At 35.1% G+C, this 20,112-nt stretch overlaps 1 protein-coding gene across 1 annotated transcript in view; it reads left to right on the top strand.

The window, feature by feature from the left end:
* Positions 1–4,496: 4,496 nt before the first annotated feature.
* LOC135081453 (myosuppressin-like) overlaps positions 4,497–20,112 on the top strand; it is a 32,719-nt gene continuing 17,103 nt past the window's right edge. Inside the window, exon 1 of the mRNA XM_063976149.1 lies at positions 4,497–4,565. Within this exon, the coding sequence (XP_063832219.1) occupies positions 4,555–4,565 (11 nt within the window). The 5' untranslated portion in view covers positions 4,497–4,554. The remainder of the gene's footprint in view (positions 4,566–20,112) is intronic.

The following is a 20,112-nucleotide window of genomic DNA, read 5'->3' as shown; positions in this document are numbered from 1 at the left end:
TTTTGAAACGTTGTCTGCTTATGTACAGGTGTCCTAAAACTCATCGTCAAGAGGGCTCCGGGCAACAGGTGCAATAGGCCCTAGCCTATTAGCTGAAGACAACTCTGAAAAACTTACAATATTATTGTCTGGCAACTGTTATAATTAAATATTGCGTCAATAAAGCTTTTTCTCTTTTCATCATTCATCTTGAAGAACTTACAAGAGCCTACATATATGTAGACTAGCGGCCGCCCGCGACTTCGTACGCGTGGATCCCGTTTTACCCCCTTAGGGGTGGAGTTTCGTAAAATCCTTTCTTAGCGGAAGCCTACGTCGTAACATCTACCTGCATGCCAAATTTCAGCCCGATCCGTCCAGTGATTTGGGCTGTGCGTTGATAGATCACTATGTCAGTCAGTCAGCCTTTGAGTTTTATATTTATAGATTTTCAAAATTGCAATTTACTCTTCAACAATCGTGTATGTAGGTACCTGCTTACAATGCTCCTTTCGTTTTCTTTTTCCAAACTGACAGTTTCATTTCCGTATTACCATAACATCTTGCAAATCAACATGATTAACTTCCCTCGAAGCGCTATTGCCCTCATATTTGACTTTGAGTTTTCCGGAACCATATAAGAAGTTTTACTGAAAAATAAATCGCTTCATAAGAATTACGTCTCACAATACAAGATTGTCATATTGCTTTCTTAATTATGCGCGTATTTGCCCCATAAAAGCAAATGAGCCATTTTATTTCTCAGCCCTCGTTTCATCGCGCAATATAACTAATTACCTCGAATATGAATTGAGATTTCCGCGCCACACTGAAATACAGGGTGGAAAGGAAAGATTCGTACTTCAACACTTTTTAAACTACTATACTGAACCTGGTCGGTGTTTTTATGCCTTCTAGCTAATCATCCAGTGTTTAGAGAGTTCGATTTACAAGTATACCTAACAAATTTAAAGTTAGTTTATACTGTAAGCAGGTTTGAATAAGGCTGATAGTAAAGAAATTATTCCGTGCTTTAGTTAGAGAGTACACCTTGTCAAACATCTAGGTAGCTCTACTAACAAAATGGTTGTTGTGACCATAGTTAGGTGGTTAGGTTACATCGCACACAATAATACAATTTTATGAGTTTAGAAATTAATTACTAAACACTTAACGGTTTCTTTTGAGAAAATCGTAAAACATCCCTGAACCATTTCACTTAATGTATTTAAAACAAAGTAGCAAGGTTTTAAGTGCACTGGTTAAATAATTGCCAAAGTGAGACACACCCTGTATTTATAATATCGCCACAGTTTTTTATCATTAAAGACGTGGGTACCTACGTAGAAACCTCTTGTTTATTCTCATCGTTTGATTTTTAAATTTCGAGTCCACTAGGAATAAATAAAACTTAAAAGATTAAGCCAAAGTTCACGACAATCCTATTTCAACAAAGAAATCATATTTTTTATGTTAGGTGTCTACTAAAATATTCAGATGTATTAGGCCGGGTTGATATAAACTAATCAATCCCAATAAAAATCCGTCCTTCAACTGTCAAATTTCAATCTGTTTTCGATCAAATCTAACTTAATATTAATCTGTGATCATTTGATCAGTTATATGGATATTTATCCATAATTTGCGATGCTTTTACGCTTTCATAATGTTTAAATAGTCCATTAAACAATATTAACATACATAAAAACTTCGAAAACCGAAGATATTTTAACCAAAGACATAATAAAAGCCTGTTGACGGACGGATTTAAAAAAAACCGGCATTAAAACTAAACAGTTATATACAGTGTGTCCGAGTTAGTAGTGATAACTTTAAGGGCGTGATCTATGGACAGTTTTATCGATGAAAATACTTCAAATCTGGGGCTTGACCCACCTCTCGCCAAATTACAGGGATTTTGTTTTTTATTTTTAATATTCACCTCTTCCTTTGACGACAGCAGGGCACCTTGACACTAATAAGCATTTTCCATAGATCACGCCCTTAAAGTTTGATCACTACTTCCCCGGACACACTGTATATGTTGGTATCTTTTCTTGTATCGCATGGGTTACAACGATCTTGGTGTCTGATATCACTACTGAAATGCTTAACGCGTGTCAAACCAACTGCTTTAACGGCTGCTTAACTTGTTTACCTGCTCATGTGTAAAAAAACAAAACCTTTATAAGATCAAACGTCTGTCTGTCTATCTCAAGCATTTCTCTCATATTTCCGAACCTAATCGAACTGATTTTTCTCACTACTTACACGAATCCATAACCTTTGAATCTAAGGCTTTCGACCTTAGCCTACGGAGGCGTTGAAATATTAAAATTTTCAGTCAATAAACGAATGAAAAATACAAGATTTACTCGAGAAAAGATAATTATTATTGTTTCTGTGTAATTATTTATTTACGCAACAGTAGTGGGTTTTGAAATACAAACACGAACAATACCAATTTTAGTTAACCCAAAGTTTAAACAGTTAAGTGTTCATTGTTGGCGAGAAGCGAGCATCATCTTTAATCTCCGATTAAAAACTTAAGTGTTACTTGAAAGTCCTGTCTGTTCTTCAGGGGAATATATCTAGTCCATGGGTTCCCAAAGTGTGCGCTGTAGAAATTTCATATTGTAGATAGCTATAATTGTAATTTTTGTTCCTATCTACCTAACTTTTTTTTTTTTTTAAACCAGCAGACATTGGTGACTGAGTTTGTAGCGGCGCCGCTTCATCTCAGCAATTGCCAAATGTTTGTCTCGAAGCGCTGGTAGGGCAAAAAAAGAATGGGACATGTATGTATGTAATAGGCTCCTTAAGAGCATTTGATGATTTGTAAGTACTAATTTAGTCTTCACAAATAAAGATAATTTTGATTTTGATTTTTGAACCACACAACCATCAACTATCATTATAGGTGCCTATTTCTTTCGACTGTATTTTTTTAAAGGGTAGGGGCGTCGTGACAAAATAATTTTGTAATTCTGCGCCGCGGGATGAAAAAGATTGGCTACCCCTGCTCTAGTCGATTCAATACCTTGTAAAGATAATGCTCCAGGCTACTGCCAAGTTATACTTTGCGACTTAATCAAAGGGTCTTAAGGATGACTTGAGATAAAATCAATTTAACCGACAAGCTGATCATTAGTGCAATGTATAATAGTTGGTTGTTACATCATATTGAAAAAGAAGGCTAGAAAAGTGTCATAAGTACAGAGACAGTTACAGAAAAAGTCCTCTGTATACTATTTTTGGCTGTTTAACGCTTAACTAAAACCAATTTTAATGAATTATTAGGTACTAAAATTAAGGAAGTAATGTACCTATAGTCTTTTTACCGCTAAATAACTTCATGCTGTAAATTAAAAGATGTAAGTAAGTTTGCTTGGGAAAGTTTTACATGTTTTAAGTAATGAAGACATTTTTTCAGTGGATATCCATATCATGCTATTTTATTTTAATGAATTTTATGTTACTACCTGGGGATTACTAATCTGGGGATTAATTCTGAAAAAACATAACCCTCATAAAGCAGTCGGATAAAAATATACATTTTTTATTTCAGACAAACACACCCATAATTTAGTAAATAGATATTAGATATTATGTTCGTTTGAAACGCGAAATTGATGAGCTCACGCTGGGTCTGTTTTCATAGATTTATTCTGAGACGAGGTTAATTTTTATTGCTCAATTGAGGAAACTTGAAAAGAATCATTTGACGGAGATATCTTTGAATAACATAATTTTCTTGGTAGTTATCTTAGTTTTGCTACATCAAATAAAGTTTATTGGTTGTGTTAGCTAATGAATATTAAAGTATGAGTAGAAACGTTAGAACACTATAAAAATACATGAGGGGAAACTAAATAAACACTATTTGTTACTTTGAACTTTGTCTGGAAGTCTATAAGATTCTGTGCTTTGAAGAACACAATATTAAGCTCAAAAAGTATTTTTTTTGTGACTCCGTTGTTAACCACAAGCACGACACGACAGACGAAAGAACATCTTAAAAACTAAAATGAAGCAGCCTTTTTACTGAGGTGAAACAATACGCCATTGCACTTTAAAGATAACAATTATGCCTAACACAAATCTTAGATGAAATAATATTTTGGTTGGATTAAATTATTATTTGAAATTGTAGTTAATCTAATTTAATAAATAAGGACGTCAGTGTTTAATTGTTTTCTTATGTCCCCACAAACCAATTAATCTATTGTCTTTGCAAAAAAAATTCAAAATAGATAAAAAAAACATTCCGCATTTTCCTGAAACCCCCTTTACGATCACAAATCTACGCAAGCCTTTCTCAAGCAAAATACAACTTTTGACCATCCAGTACTCTACCTCAAGATTACATTATTCCAAAACCAGCAATATACAGAAATAAAAATCTATGTACAGAAATAAAAAAAACACTATTAATTCCAATCAACGCGATATTCGGCGTGGATGCACAGCGGGGGCGGGCGGCCATTTATAAGCGCGCGCGGCCACCGCTACGGCATTCGTAGTCGACGCCGCCGTAGCACGCATCTCGTAGCACTTCGTAGACCCGTAGCAGACATGTCCAGAAGGTAAGTTTTTTTTCACTTTTTTATTGAAGGTTGCAGTATTTTATAAAATGAGGGGATTTTTGAAAGTTTTTTTCTACTTTTAAAAGTTTTAAAACTTCGTTTTAGGGGGTTTTCAGGGGCAAATTAATTTATTTATGAGCAAAATAATAGGAAATATATTGAATGATGATTTAATTTTATTTCTCACATATTTTATACCGGTTGTATGCTGTAAGCATAAAATTGATTTCGAAAGTTATTCTCCTTTAATACAATATTAAAATTATTTTTAAATGATTACAAACATTACTAAGAGATTACTTTTATGTAAAGTTTTCCCAAAAACAAGGGACGAGAATACAAATTGCAATACAGAGCTAAGTGATTACTTCCAAGTTGTTTGAACACACGCTACAAAGTACGAAACAACCAACAATTAATATCTTTGTACGAAAACACGAAATTAAAAAATATCTAGAATTATTGCGGCCAGCGAAGAGCTTTTGTTTCGTTCATTGCAAAAGTTTCAAAGCAACTATGTCAAAGAATATTGCACCGAAGTTGCGGGTTCGATTCCGTTTTTAATTACGATAATGTCTAGTATTCTTTCGTTTTGCAACAGCTCTCAAGGCAGCTTGAAATCAAAGTTAAAAGAAAAGTTATACCACAACGCGAGCTGCGAGAAAGTTGTGAAAGTTCCTTTTATTTCATTAAATATTTCATATTTTTCATACCAGTGTGTGATCACTGATAAAGTATTCATCTATTACAAATACGACACAAAGACAGCTAAATTGGTACCACCAATGGATCGGATTAAACGTATCGAAAGGATAAAAAACTAAGAATTTGGGACTCGTAATTCTGGAAGATTTTCCTTATTATAATAGATTTTCCACACGTGTTTCGGATAAAACGTTTAACTAGAGTTGTCTATTTTCAACTACTTTTTAAGTATCTAAAAACAACTCAAATCCACTTTACAAAAGATATTACTCATACTACAAAACGAGAGCTTATTTTCATGTACTTGAAATGCCGTATGTCTGCAGCCTTTATGAAAAGAGCTGTCTATTAGTATGATCTACTCTGACGGAGTCTCATTTTGCGCCTTGAGTTATTAGGTAATAAAAGAGCAGTAGAATAACTTAAAAAAATAAAATTCAGTAAAAATTTACGAAATTAATTTTATTTTTGCAAGTAGGCATTTGAAAAGCACTTTTACACGTCCCAGTATTAACGCTACCACTGCTTCAGGACAATAAATGGGCCAGTGCTGAAAAGAAGCAGCGCAAGAAACTCATTCACTATTAATTTTCAGACTCTTATTCAAGTCATAAGATATGTTGCAAATCCAGTTACGCTTAGCACTCTTCTAGTCTCTTCCCTACTATAATTAAAAATCCCACAATACTAAAATGCAATGCATATTTAGTTTTCTGTTGGGGTTTCTGGAAGTAATTGCTTTCTAGCGATAAGACCACCTAAATTAGGAATTAGGCAGTTTTATAATAGACAGACTACAATTTCATAAAAAAGTTGCAGTGTTTTGCTTCAAAAAGTAACAGTTAACTATGGTATTGCCGTTTTATTAGAAACAATGAAAGTTTTAATTTCAGAACTGAAAGTTGTATCTTCAAAGCTTATTTTGGATGTTCGAAAAGCTACTTAAAGTAAAAAGTTCCGCTTAGGTTCAGTTGCATTTTAAGCCTTGGTTGAAAGTTCAGAAATCATTGATCAGGATTTTGTTATTTCAAGAAGTTTCGTTACGATCTTAAAACTTTAGATATATTTAGTTAGATGATTGAAGATTCATTGCACAATATCTATAAGAGGCGGACTTAACTTCATTTAAAACGGAAATGTAAGGGCGAAGAGACAAAGAGAAAAATGCAATATGGATTTCAATAACCTGATATTACATAGTATTAGAGACTCGACAGTCTTCTACATTGTAAATTTTATAAAAATGTCACGTAGTAAGTATCCATGTAACGACTAGTTGACGCCTGATTATATTCTATTCGTGAGATTTTCGAAATCGTTTCGCTACATTCCCATTTTTACGTACACAATTACTCGAAACGTCTCCAAGGTTTAAGTTTCTTTTGGTCCGCCAGCTCTGGGTTCAAATCCCAGAGACCTGGGCCACAAAAATTTCAAAAATACTATTGTACCTATTTATCGTTTCCAGTTGGGTTAGATTATTTTTTTCGGTTTTATGGCAACCAAACCTCTCTTGTAGACTTGAATCAATCTGAAAATAAGAAAAGAAGAGCCGTCGGGCCGATTGAGTATGTAAGTCGACCTTTAAAGTTAATACCTAGGATAGAAAAAGAAGAAGATTAAATGGATAAAACCTCGTTTAATTCTAGCTAGAGCCTCTGTGATCTTAAAAAGACTTGAAAATTTTTACCAATGGTCGAAAATTTTGCCTTGTCTAGTTACGCTCTAAATTGTAGAGATGCCCCAATAAAGATCCGAAACTACTCATTAGGAGGCGTAAAGGCATTGAGGGAATCGTTTGCGGAAAAACGTACAGACACTAATTTATTATAATTATACTAAATTGTAGGTTTTCCGACCAAAACTTAATTGGAGATGCTGATATCACTGACTGGAAAGTCAAGTTTGTGTTTAATTAGGACGATATATCGATGATAATAAATGTAGAGATAAGTACGCGGAATCCCAAGTCCCAATAATAATACCTGGTTTTAAATAAAGCAAACAATTAAAACATCTTTGTCTAGAATCTCCTTAGCTCTTCCAGGTCAGAAGATTTAAAAGTCTAGTAAAAACGAGTCGAGAATTGAAACTCTAATTCATTGTTTCTCTTGAAAATAAGGATGATTAATTTTTTATTGAGCTCTCGCGCGAGAGTTGCGTAAAGAAATAATTAAATATTTGCTAAAATGTTTCCGTTTTGATTACTACTGCCTACCTGGCAGGGTTCCGTGCACGTAAGGATCTTCATCTTTCTGTTTTTGGTAGTATTTTGTACAGTCACCGTCAAACAGTTCGTGACACCCAAAGTGGGCAAAAAGTCCTAAATCCCTAAGTCCTTACTCAAATTGGGATGTTTCCCGGGTAAAAAAGCAAGAGTTTGTATTAGTCTGTCGGTTAACTTATAAAAAAATACTCGACATGAATTTTTCACTTTTTTAAACTAATGAAAATTGAAAGAGATAAAGCGCACCAACGTTAAAAAAAGAGGCCCGTAACGTCAAGGCGTGCTTATAAGTGTAGCATTTTGTGACGTCACACGGAACTTCAACGCATCATAACTTCGTAATTACTTATATGACTGACAAATAAAAATTTATTTATTTATTTATACTTCAATGCCAAAATATTAACATTAGGTGAACTTAATAGGCCAGTAGAATTAAACACAAAAATTGATTAAATCGGAAATAATTCCTACAATAGATTTTTTTGCTTTAATGGCTTCATTGGTTGCCCATTAAGACTCTCCTAAGTTTTCGACTTCGACGGAGTTGTGCTTAAGTGTTGGGGGCCCCCGAAAGCGGCGTTTTTTCGGTTTTCCGGTTATACCGCGTAAAGGACTTATCCTATCGAAAAGTGGTCTTCATGACGGTTAAAGGGCACTTAATCCTGCATTGAATAAGATCAAATTCATATGTTTTGGACAAACCGTTCTCGCGCTAAAGTTCGGCAAAGTAGAAAATATACGTATAATTAATGACCCTCTCCACGTCCAATGGCTTGTTACCCACATGCTTCCAAGCCTTGTAAAGGGTCGCCTTAATCAGTGTAACCCTAACAAGGCTCACGAGTTTGATTCGCTTATCCTTGTTCGTCCCAGCCGTTCCTTAACTGCGGTTGCTGCACCTCTTCCTGACACTCTCCTGAACGACTCTGTGTTACCTAATGTGGCTGCCTCTCTTCCTTGTACCCTCCTGTACGATTGCATTGCTTAGCTATATGCCTGGTCCAAGGTTCGACGCCACAAAATCAACTTTGTACGCGTGAAAATAGTTTAAATACTATTTTCCGTGCTTGCAACATTTTTCTTTACTGCTTCGCTTCTCTTAGTCGTAGAGTGATTGTATATATCCTATAGCCTTCCTTAATGTATGAGCTATTCAACACAAAATAATGATTTCAATCAAACTAGTAATTCTTAAGATTAGCGCGTTCAAACAAACAAACAAAAACTCTTCAGCGTTTTAATATGAACTTGTTGTTGTTGATTTTTGGCGTCGAACCTTAGACCAGGCATACGGCTAGGCAACGTAGTCATGCAGGAGGATACAAGGAAGAGGGGCAGCCACAGTAGGTAACACAGAGTCGTTCAGGTGAGTGCCAGGAAGAGGTGCAGCAACCGCAGTTAAGGAACGGCTGGGACGGACAAGGATAGGCGCATCAAGCTCGTAAGCCTTGATAGGGTTACACTGGTTGAGGTGGCCCTTTTCAAGACTTGGAAGCCTGTGGGTAACAAACCATTTGACGTGGAGAGGGTCATTAATTATACGTATATTTTCTACTTTGCCGAACATTAGCGCGAGAACGGTTTGTCCAAAACATATGAATTTGGTCTTATTCAATGCAGGATTAAGTGCCCTTCAACCGTCATGAAGACCACTTTTTGATAGGGTAAGTCCTTTACGCGGTATAACCGGAAAACCGAAAAAATGCCTCTTTCGGGGGCCCCCACCACTTAAGCACAACTCTGTCGAAGTCGAAAACTTAGGAGAGTCTTAATGGGCAACCAATGAAGCCATTAAAACAATAAAATCTTTTGTAGGAATTATTTCCGATTTAAAAGCTAATTCTACTGGACTATAATGCCATAAGGCATTCTCATCCAGTTTACCTTCGGGTTAAAATTATACGTGTCCAATATTTTTTGATAATGTTATTGACGGACTAAAAGATTTGTTTTAAGAAACTAGCCTATTGTAATAAAGACGTTTGCGAAATTCTAGCTAAGTACTTTGGGTGCCAAGAACTATTTGAGGCTGACTGTACCTACACGAGTCATGTCAAACGCTAAATTAGAACGACGGACGTTGGAGCAACACGTGAGGTGTCGAATTGTGTTTTGTTCAGCTCCACCAGCCCTGTGTTTGTCTGCGGGTAATCAAATCTTTCAAGTCAGACTTTTTTCAGCTTTCCTGGTTAGTAGGTTGCGTTTAACCACAACGGATTTTTCAGAGTTGTATAGGACTTCATTGGAAAAGACGCTAAGATTTTCTATCTGCTCGGCTATCTTAAAAATAGGATTCTTGTGATCTCCGATTACATATTTTATGGGTAGGTAATTATTTTGAGGACCCTTTAGTTTGATTGCTTAAATAAAATAGAAAAAATTGATTATATAGATCCTGAAACGATTTCGTTGTATTCCTTAACGTCCCTAATATGGATTACCATGGATGCCTAGATCCTTCAAAATCTGACAGGAATTTCTAGCATATTCTCACTGTAACTGACAAAAGCCTAAGCGATAGAAGTTATTTCTCTGAAAATGTTCCTAAGACAGTAAATCCAAGAAGTTTCGAAGGCGCAACAGGTGCGCATAACTTCGGGACAGAATGTACGGACATGTTTGTACTCACTTCGATGCGTGTAAGAAACTTCAGAAAGGCAGTGTTGTTATATCCAGATGCTGATTAATAGCTTGCTTCTAGTAAAAAGTACGTACGGTATTGTAAAAAATAACTTTAAGGCTGGGTTGCACCATCTTACTTTAACTTTGGCAAACGTCAAAAATCTGTCAAACTCCATACAAAACACACCGGTTATCGTTATAGTTACTGTCAAATTAGGTGGTGCAACTCAGCCTAAGTATATCACTTATGCCCATATTCACATACATTACGATGAGGTCTCACAGTGCTCTGTGACGTGGACGCACAAGGTCTCATAAGAAACAATCACAGAGCTCTATTCAACGCTGTGCGTTCGATTTGCTGCTTCACTTAAGCAAGCATCGTTTCGGCGGGCGTTAGAGTATAATAGATACTCGTACACACTTCCTTCATAAACACTGACAATATCTTGTTTAAGTTTGAAAATTATAAATAACTTGAAAAAATCGAACTGCCTAAGGCGGGAATTGAACCCACGACCTTCCGCTTGCCGGGCGACTGCTCTTCCAACTGAGCTACTTAGACACTGGATGAACCCGTCGAACTGGATGAGCCTTAGGCAGTTCGATTTTTCAAGTTATTTATAATTTGAGATGCGACTCTTAACGCTAAAAATTAAATAACTTGTTTAACTTTATTTAGGTATCTGAAAACTTACAACCTTTATTGAGTTTTCATTCTAGTCTTTTCGGTTTATAAATAGAAATGGTTTAAGCTTTCTTTTACCTAATTCATATACATTAAAGTGACACAAACTACGTTCCCGAAAACAATCTCACCGAGCGTCCACAGAGGACGGCCGTAGATTCACTTTAAAAAGAACGTTTCAAGTTCAATATTTCCCCATAATCAGGGGAAATTACCCCATTACCAAATAGCAACAAGCCGGCAACAATTTCGTTGAGGTGGCCCCGAAATTTGAGTTTGAGCGAACTCCTTTTGTAGGCAAATTGGCCGTTACTTTATACATTACGAGGCTGGCAACACTGTTCTAAGCATAATTTTACGTTCCTCTAGTTATCAAAGTAACTGCTACAATCGATATGTAAAGCTAAAACGTCCTTTCGTTTAAATTACTTTTAAAATATTTCATTTTCTACCTTATTTCTGTCGTCATTTAGCATTTCCATGTTTATCCGAAGGCCTACCTGTTGGAAAATTCGATTAACATCTTCGAATATTATCTGTCTATTTTAGTTATCTTCTAATTTTCACAGTTAATTAAACCTGTTGTCAGATATTAGCATCACGGGTTCAACCCGGAAATCTAATCAAGACTAGAGGTAAGGAGGAAACTCAACCTCTAACCATTAGGTATCCCATGGGCGTCAAAATTACTCATTACATTCATCAATTTGAAAATGAGAATCCAATTATGAAGTACACAATGCAATTATTGAAAACACGGCACGTGCATACGTTAATTCGCTATAATAATTATCCGGCTGTCTGTCCGGGCCACGTCGTGTCATGTCACTTGCAAAAGTATGATAAGTTTCATTGTTCGACCGTAAAATGTTGTGACACTGTGCCGAAACAAAAGAGATATTGGCTGGTTAAACTAATAAAAAGAGAAATATAAAGAAAGGGATAATGCTGCCAGTTTCTTCGACTACATTGGGAGTAGCACTCGGACTGATATTCATAATTAATTTATTCATTGTATCATAATAATCAGCATGTTAATAGTGACTTAGAGCTAAACATGAGCCCTGCTCGGGCACTACAGCATTCATAGTCTAAATATTTTCATTATACTGGCATACCTACATTATGTGTGTAATGTATGTTCCGATGTCGTAGTGGTGCCGAAAAATGCCTTGAGCGTAAAAGAACAAGGATCGATTATTAACTGCAGCTTCAGAACGAAAATGTGATTCAGCCTGAAAAGTTTTCCTGAATTTTACCAACTTCATTTCTAACTGTTAATTTTCTTCCATATGCCTTGGTTTGCGTTACGTTTTTATATTTTAAAGCATCTGTAAAAACTGCCCTCATGAATCTTTTACAGCGCGTTATTGGGAAGATAATTACAAACCTAAATAAACTTATGCTGTTTTTCCATTTGGGCTTTGTTTTTCGTTTTCATTTTCCGCAACGAGTGGGACGAGAAAAAAATGACTAAAACGACCGAAACAAGTTTTTAAATAAATAATTCAAAAATAGGTTGATGTCTATGAAGAGTTGGTAGGAGGGCTTAACTTCCAAATTTTACAAAGCATAACCATTAACGATACTGCAACTTTACCTATAAATACACATTGTGGATATTTAAAATTTAGTTTGAGAAGCGACTCTATTCGCTAAGAAATTATAATAACATTGTGGATTATACGTCCACATATTTCTATTTTACAAAAAGATTTATCTAACTGCACTCTATTCGAAGATAAATGTAATAAAATGTAACTTTTAAAATAAGCTAAAGAGAATTAAGCCTGAAATATTATTTGAAAAGGAATCGATTAAAAATTAATCAGGATTTCAAATTATCGGAGCAAGTCAAGCAGATAAAGAAGGTTTGATTGAAATAAGTAATGCTGATATTATGAAAGGTTTGTATTTCCGTGAAATATTTTAAACTGTCGGATTTGTATACATGTAGAACCTTTTCCATTTCATTTTACTATAATATTTGTACCTACTTATTTGTTCATTTGACAATGTAGTTTTATTTTATCACCATACAAACTTATCTAATATTGCGTCACTATTTACAGGTGACTTAATAAAAAAGATTAGAATGGAAAATAGGTCAGGCCAGTAACCGCATCTCTGCGTTTTATGTGCGTGGGTAGTCGAAGAATATCCCCTGTATTTACCCGACTGCGCCAGAAGGAGGGTTTATAATATTGTTTCATCTTAGATTCGAGCTTGACAATTTAATATTTCTATGTTATGTATTATGTTATGTAACATATTAGCATCAATAGTATAATACTTAAAGCATAACGGCTCTTAGGGCCTCATCACAAAAAGTTAAATGCGCGTTAAACACTTGTTTAAATTGACGTTTACTATGAAAATGATATTTTAAATTAAGTTTAACGCGCGTTTAACTTTTTTGTAGTAAGACCCTATGGCTGGCAAGGGCAATGTAACCTCATCAATCAAGAAGAACAACAGTTTCTATTAATAACTTTATCTTATTGAACTACCTTGATAATGGCCACAATATTCACGAAACCTATTAAAAATATTATAATTTTGATTTTGACATAAAATATATTTTTTAAACTTTTTATGTACCTAATTATCACAGGCACGTTCTAACCGGACCTTCTGTTCTGTTTTTATGTAAATATGTATTAACTGCCAGTATTTGTCTCTGGATTTCTTAAAAAAGGGTAATGTCAAAGTTGTTTGCTCGCGCGCAATCACACGCGTTCCCCCAGGAAATCTTCTCAGATTGGTTTTATTCGTACTACAATTTATTAACGTTCAGAGAAACCGCGTTTGAAGTTATTGAAAATTTGATTTTATTTAAACACCGCTGTTTGTCGACTGCAATACACTTATGTTTTCTTTCTATTTGCTGACTATACATGGACAAACTTTATGTTTGTTCTCAATTTCAAACTGTGTTTACAACAGATCCAACAGATTTAATAGCTGTTGTATCGTAGAATTAGTTTGAGGAAAAAAACTTAAAGAACGTCTTATTTATAATTGGATAAAAATATATTTTCTTATTAACAAATTAATTATTTTACCGCGAGAACCTCTATGAAGTTAATTAAGAATTGTGATACAGGTCATGTTGCGGCTTGATTTTAAAGCTGCCCTTCCAATTATCTTGCAGATTAACTTTAATGTTTCTTTAAAATAAGGGACACTATTTACATATTTATTTGTCCCGGGAAGCAATTAAGTTCGTAATTAACCGCGGTGGCGCGCGTGTCGACGCATAAAGACCAGAGACAATCCATCATGGCGTCAGCTGTCAGTTTTTGGCGCGCGCGGACTCTTAATCAGATTTGCGGGCGGGAAACTAAGTTTCAAAATGGCGGCATCGTTGCAAATTAGTTGGACGGTCCACTGCCTATTGCATCGAGTTAGTGGTTTACGTTGGATTGATCTCCGATTGATTTAAGCGACGAAATGATTTGCGTGGGTCGCATTTCGTTAATTTCACACTAGTAGGTAAATGTGTTGGTGACATTTTAATTGGGGCCTGAATTACATACATGATTGATTGAACTTGCAATTCAATTTACGTTGCAAGCAACGTTAAGAATTAAATTATTATGTCATTGGACATAATAAGCTCTTGCTTTTGTAAATTTCAGCATGTCACAGAAAGAAAGACGCTGAATATATTCGGAGGTTTTGACCAGGAACTTGAAATAAAATTACACTTTGAAATTTTAATAAGTATTCACTAAGCCTAGTGTAATTTACACAGATGTTTTTTTTACATCACAGGATTTTTGTCCGCATTTCGTAACACAGTGACAAAAGTGTGGGTAAAACCGTCCGGCAAATGTCACCCATCTGTTTGACATGCAAATGTGAGGTTGGCCAATTATTACCATAGTATATGGACTAGGCCTAATTAGTATGGAGATAATCTTGTTCCAAACTGTGAATTAAGAACTTTTTATCCTTAGCTGTTTGACTTTTAAAGGGTTTTTCAGGAATCTTCTGCTCCATATTTAGAATTTATAAATAAATTAAATAATTTTGAAAGTATGTGGATACTTATGTGTGACGATTGAACAAAAATAAATGAGAATTTTCTTTTAAATTTCTTCAACAACAAAGAAGAAAATAGAGTCATGAATTATTACGATATTAAACTTTAGGTCCATTCCAATTAGTACCCAATAAATTAATAAAGACGTGGAAAGCATTAGGGGAGGCCTATGTTCAGCAGTGGACGTCCTATGGCTGAAATGATGATGATGATGAAATTAATAAAGCATAAAAAACTGAACGACGTCCAAAAACGCCTACCTATTTACAGATATACTGAAAACTGAGACATGTTACGTGAATAATTCGACGCCTTTAGACGTAGACGAATATTACTATACCTCCATACTTTGTTCTCAAAGAAAATCTTGAAATATTAGAGGCCCAGTCATTTCTCCTGTTTGACTGAATTCAAAGAGACGGTAACTTTTCAAAGCAAAAGTTTTCGCGACATATTAACGGTGACGTTTGCAAATGCTTTCTGAACGTCTGAAACATGTTTAAATATCACAACATTTTGATTTGTCAGACGTTCTTTTTCGTGAAAGAAAAAGCCCAATAAACATTTAATTGGAAAGTCACCCTTAACCATTAATTTCAGGCTCAATTTATCTAGAAAAATAGTTATTTCAGCTCTGGAGACCCAGTTTTCAATTAACGTATACGAGTAGGACAGTAACTTGACATCTACAAAAAATAGTCAGTTGGCGGTACTTTAGGGAAATAGAGTATTAACGGCTTTTACGAAGCTATACCTAAATGTATGCTGTCAATGAAGACACATCACGTCGCCTTTTAGATCGTTTCTTTATTGTCTCCTCGTACGAAATGAGCTAACTAAATTAAGCCCAGTTTCCCCAAAACACTGCAAAAGCATGTTTAATGAAAAAGACCGACAACAGACGTGTGCAAATAGAACAAACATACAAACAACAGCTCCCATAATGCAGAGGACAGAGCACATCGACAGTCGATACGCAAACAGACCCCTGTCTCCCTAATGGGGACAAATTGCCGCACCCAAACCGAACTGCAATAAGGCTGATCTGCGCGTGATCCTGAAACTTAATCTTTGCGTCTCATTTTGTTGGTACGCGACGAAAGGTGACAGTTGCTCGGTGGAACGTTCCATGTGTAACCAATGTCAAATGTTTGCAAACCGCATGAAGACATAATTAATTTATACCAATATTTGAAGAACCACGGGACTCATATGAGACATTATTTCAGTTTCAAATAATATAAAGAAATGAGAGTTCAGAACCTTATTACTAATTCGTTTTTTAAAATTATCGTTAGCTTTCCTGTGCATAAAACATTTTATTTGTTTATTGGCAAACTTTTATGGGAAATTGAATTGAAATGATTTATCTTTCTTTTTTGGGTTAAACTGCTGCATGCATACAATACCTTGTGTCTTATTGCAAATGCCTTCACAGAAGGAAAACAGTGTATTTTTTCTTACAAATACGTAGGCAGGTACTTTAGAGAGATCCCCAAACCGATTTTGGGATGTAAAGAAGGATTATCACCTGTATTTGTGTCTCTTTTGGAGTTTTACATATTCCGGGGATAAAAGAAGCTTACATTATTACATTGCAAGGATAGTGTGGAGTTGTAACAGTAAAAGATCTTACAGAATTGGGACAGCTACTTTAATTTTACAACGACTGTTTGTTAATCAAAAACGCTGCATTGTATAGAGATAGGCCTAGATCCTCTAGGAAAATAACATGATATCTAACTAATATGCTACAGGGTGTCCCAAAAAATAATGTATAGCTGAAGTCCAGAGGTAGAGCATCACTAGGGCTATCCGAATCACTCCGATGTAAGTATGTTCTGAGATTTTTCATTCACTGTCATTCGTTCATTCGATTTTTGTAAATCTTTCTTCCTTATATAGATTTATTTATTATTTTCGCGATGATTCGGGTAGCACTAGTGATGCTCTACCTCTGGGCTTTGGTTTGACTCTACTTTTTGGGACACTTTACATATTTCGTACCCCAATAATAATTATTGGGGTACGAAATATGTAAAGTGTCCCAAAATTGTAGTGTTTAGGTACTTACGGGGAGCCAAAGTTTCTCAAAATGGTTCAAAATACTTTGCATCTTACACAAACTAAACGAAAAATACCCTTGCAATGTTTGAAGCTCTCTAGAAGTAGCGGAAAATCCCTTGTAATTTAACCCTGTATATGTCATCAGGTGGCAAGTAAATTCGTCACTGTCGGTCTATTTGGTGGATAAACTTGGCGATATTGTCAAATACGTTTTCATTTACGTTTCAATGGCGGCTACATTTAATTTTATTAGATTGGAATTGGTAGTCCAGATAAATTACGTTGTGGTGATAAATAAGAATGATTTGTAAACTTTGGAGGTGAAACTAAAGGATTCCATGGATGCTGTAAATATTTAAGGACCCGTAGATTCATGAAACATAGACAACAAAAAAAATTTTGGATAATTATTGAATGGTTTGGCTAAAAATTATCGAGGGATACATTGTTTGTCACTGTTGCAAGCAACAAATAAGTAGGTGTTTTCAGAAGCCAGACAGTTCCCAAAATATAATACACGCATGCAATTTTAAATTATAATGCAATTGTCACTCATTTAAATGGGCATCTCAAATCAGTTGCAGCTAGATTTGGGTCATATGAGCAAACTACCCAATTGAATCACAAATTCGTGTTCTTGTTGAAGTTGGCGCCAAAACATGCCGCCATATTGGTTCCACACAGTGACCTGTACACATTCATACTAAAGTCATACTCATAATATGAATTTGTTTACTCACTTCGATCAATTTATGTGAGAATGAAATGTTTGTTATTCGATGTGGTACGCGTCCAATTTAGATGTTTACCAAAAATATTGTTATGGAATTCTTTGAATTTTATTTTGGTTCTATTACTAAAGGGATATTTACCAATTAGTAGACAAAACCCTAAACTAAACTATGTGTACGACAGCTACAATCTGGAATTAGATTTTTGTCCCTAAAATTAGTAATCGAAACTATTTCAAGGGGTATTTTCCACTAATAATTAGAGCTGCATAGTGGCTTGCAGATGCGCTTCCAAAGTTTTATATAAAAACAACCAAATTAGCAAAACTTTAGGTCTTCCCCCATGTTTTCATTACTGCTGAATAATAATTAGCTCCCGGTTGCGCTGGCCAAGTTAAATGGGACTCATTCGGACAAGTTAAATATCCAGCACACTTGCAGCCGCTGGTTGCTGTAATAACTTTAGTTTTCTAAGGGTTTGCATACTAAATTACGCCCTACTTCTATTTGATTACATGTTTTTAACACAAATATAGAGTTAAAATAGAAAAAAACATGATTCTTCTATGTTTTAAAGGTCTAAAGTTTTTTAGCTACAAGAACCAGGACGATTAGAATTTACGTTATTTTGATTGCAGAAAGAAAGTACATTGTGAACTTTATACAGAATGTACCTATAGACCATGGTTGGACTCTAATTTTCCATGTAAACACACGTATATTCCAATTTAAAACAAAACCTTAAAAGAACAGCAAAATCTGTTGTTGGTGTTAGTGAATAGCGTATGAGTCGTATATCAATTAGGTCTGGAAAGACCGCGTTGCAATTGCAGGGTTAAACTATTGTCAAATTAAAGTGTAAAAATCCTCAAACTAAAACAAAGCTGTAGATCCTCGCCATACAGGAGTCGTAGTGTTGTAAACGTGAGGTGGGATTACTAATATAAAATGGTTGACTGGTAGAGAATGCCGCCCGGCATTAAATCCGCTCTCTACTGCTTCTCTACTTTTATGTGCAAGTTTAAATAAATAAAAAATACAACCTCTGATGCCTTCAATATTTTCAGTAATTTTATAGGGTTTATTTTAACTATAAAAATGATTCTCACCAGAATCAGGATTTCTGACGTGCATTGATCATTGAGTTTCAGCAATGAACTGACTGTCACTGATATTTAATAGATTAAAAATTGCAACAAGGCCAATGAGGTAATCCTATGTCTTTTTGTTACTTTTCATCCCACGTAGACTACAATTTAAAAGTTTTACTCCTACTAAAGAACGGACCAATTTCGAAGCGTCATATGTCAATTAGGTCCGGTTGTGCGACCACTGCAATTATAGGGTTAGCTTGCAACTCTCCGTAATGACGTCGGTCGTTCAACTTACAGAGTGAAGTTTGCTTTTAATTAAAAGAAACTATTACTGGACAAAAAGAAAAAGAGGAAAAAGTAATTATGAAAAAGAAAACTTTAAATTGAACTCGATGTTTGATTGAAAATTAGTATTCAAATGACAATAGTGCAATGGATTTAACTGGGTAGGTATATTGTATTAAAAAAAGCTGAAAAACTTGCGGAAATGTCTTTTTTTTTTCAATTCTTTTCAGCTTCAATCGTTAGATATGGCTAAAAAGGTACTCAAGGAGCATTTGAGTTGTTGAGTTGTTGTAGTGCAAATTGATTGATGATTTATTTTGATCATTAGATTGATATGACTCTGTAACTTTCAATATAGGACAACCCTGACAAAAGAATGTCAAAGACCATCTGTTTACAGCTACCAAGGTTTGAATCCTTAAAAGTTGATTTTGAAACAATTGTTGGAATAAAGTATACTTCAGTTTAATTTTCGGTTTGCTAAACGCCATTAGTGTTGTCGTTTTAAGAATAGTGCACGTGTAAACGTGCGAATTTGCACGTACGCATCGCTTAGTGCGGTGCGTTATGATTTTATGTCGATAACTCTTTCTTAAAACATTAATTACGTATATCAGAAGTCATACAATATACTAGTAGGGCTTATGTTACGAATGTTTATAACAACTTTTGTAGGTACCAACATAGAGCTAAATATTGCTCCATGTCATCCAAATAGAACATTTTGATTTTGAATTCAACCATTTTTTTAATACCTACGTGCAAAAGCGTTAAGGGCTCTACATGATAGGTGAGGTGTACCCCTACTTCTAATGTGATTCGACTAAAAATAAATAGGGCAAAATAGCTTATTGAAAACATCGTTGAACAATATAATTACATCGAATTAAAATTTTGGTAACAATATTCGGGTTATTTGTTTCTTAAAATGTGGATGCACATCCCTGCATTGTTTGCGACGTCACGAGATAAATGAATTCGTAATCGAAGTCGAAGTCCCAATCCCGCAGCCTCCAGCTATCAGTGCGTGCACGCATCTCGGCCGGAGCCGTTGAACTATCGATAAATCTAAAAATA

This window comes from Ostrinia nubilalis, chromosome 20, assembly GCF_963855985.1.
Source record: "Ostrinia nubilalis chromosome 20, ilOstNubi1.1, whole genome shotgun sequence".
In the NCBI taxonomy this organism is placed as follows: domain Eukaryota; kingdom Metazoa; phylum Arthropoda; class Insecta; order Lepidoptera; family Crambidae; genus Ostrinia; species Ostrinia nubilalis.
This window is presented reverse-complemented; position numbering and strand designations above follow the sequence as displayed.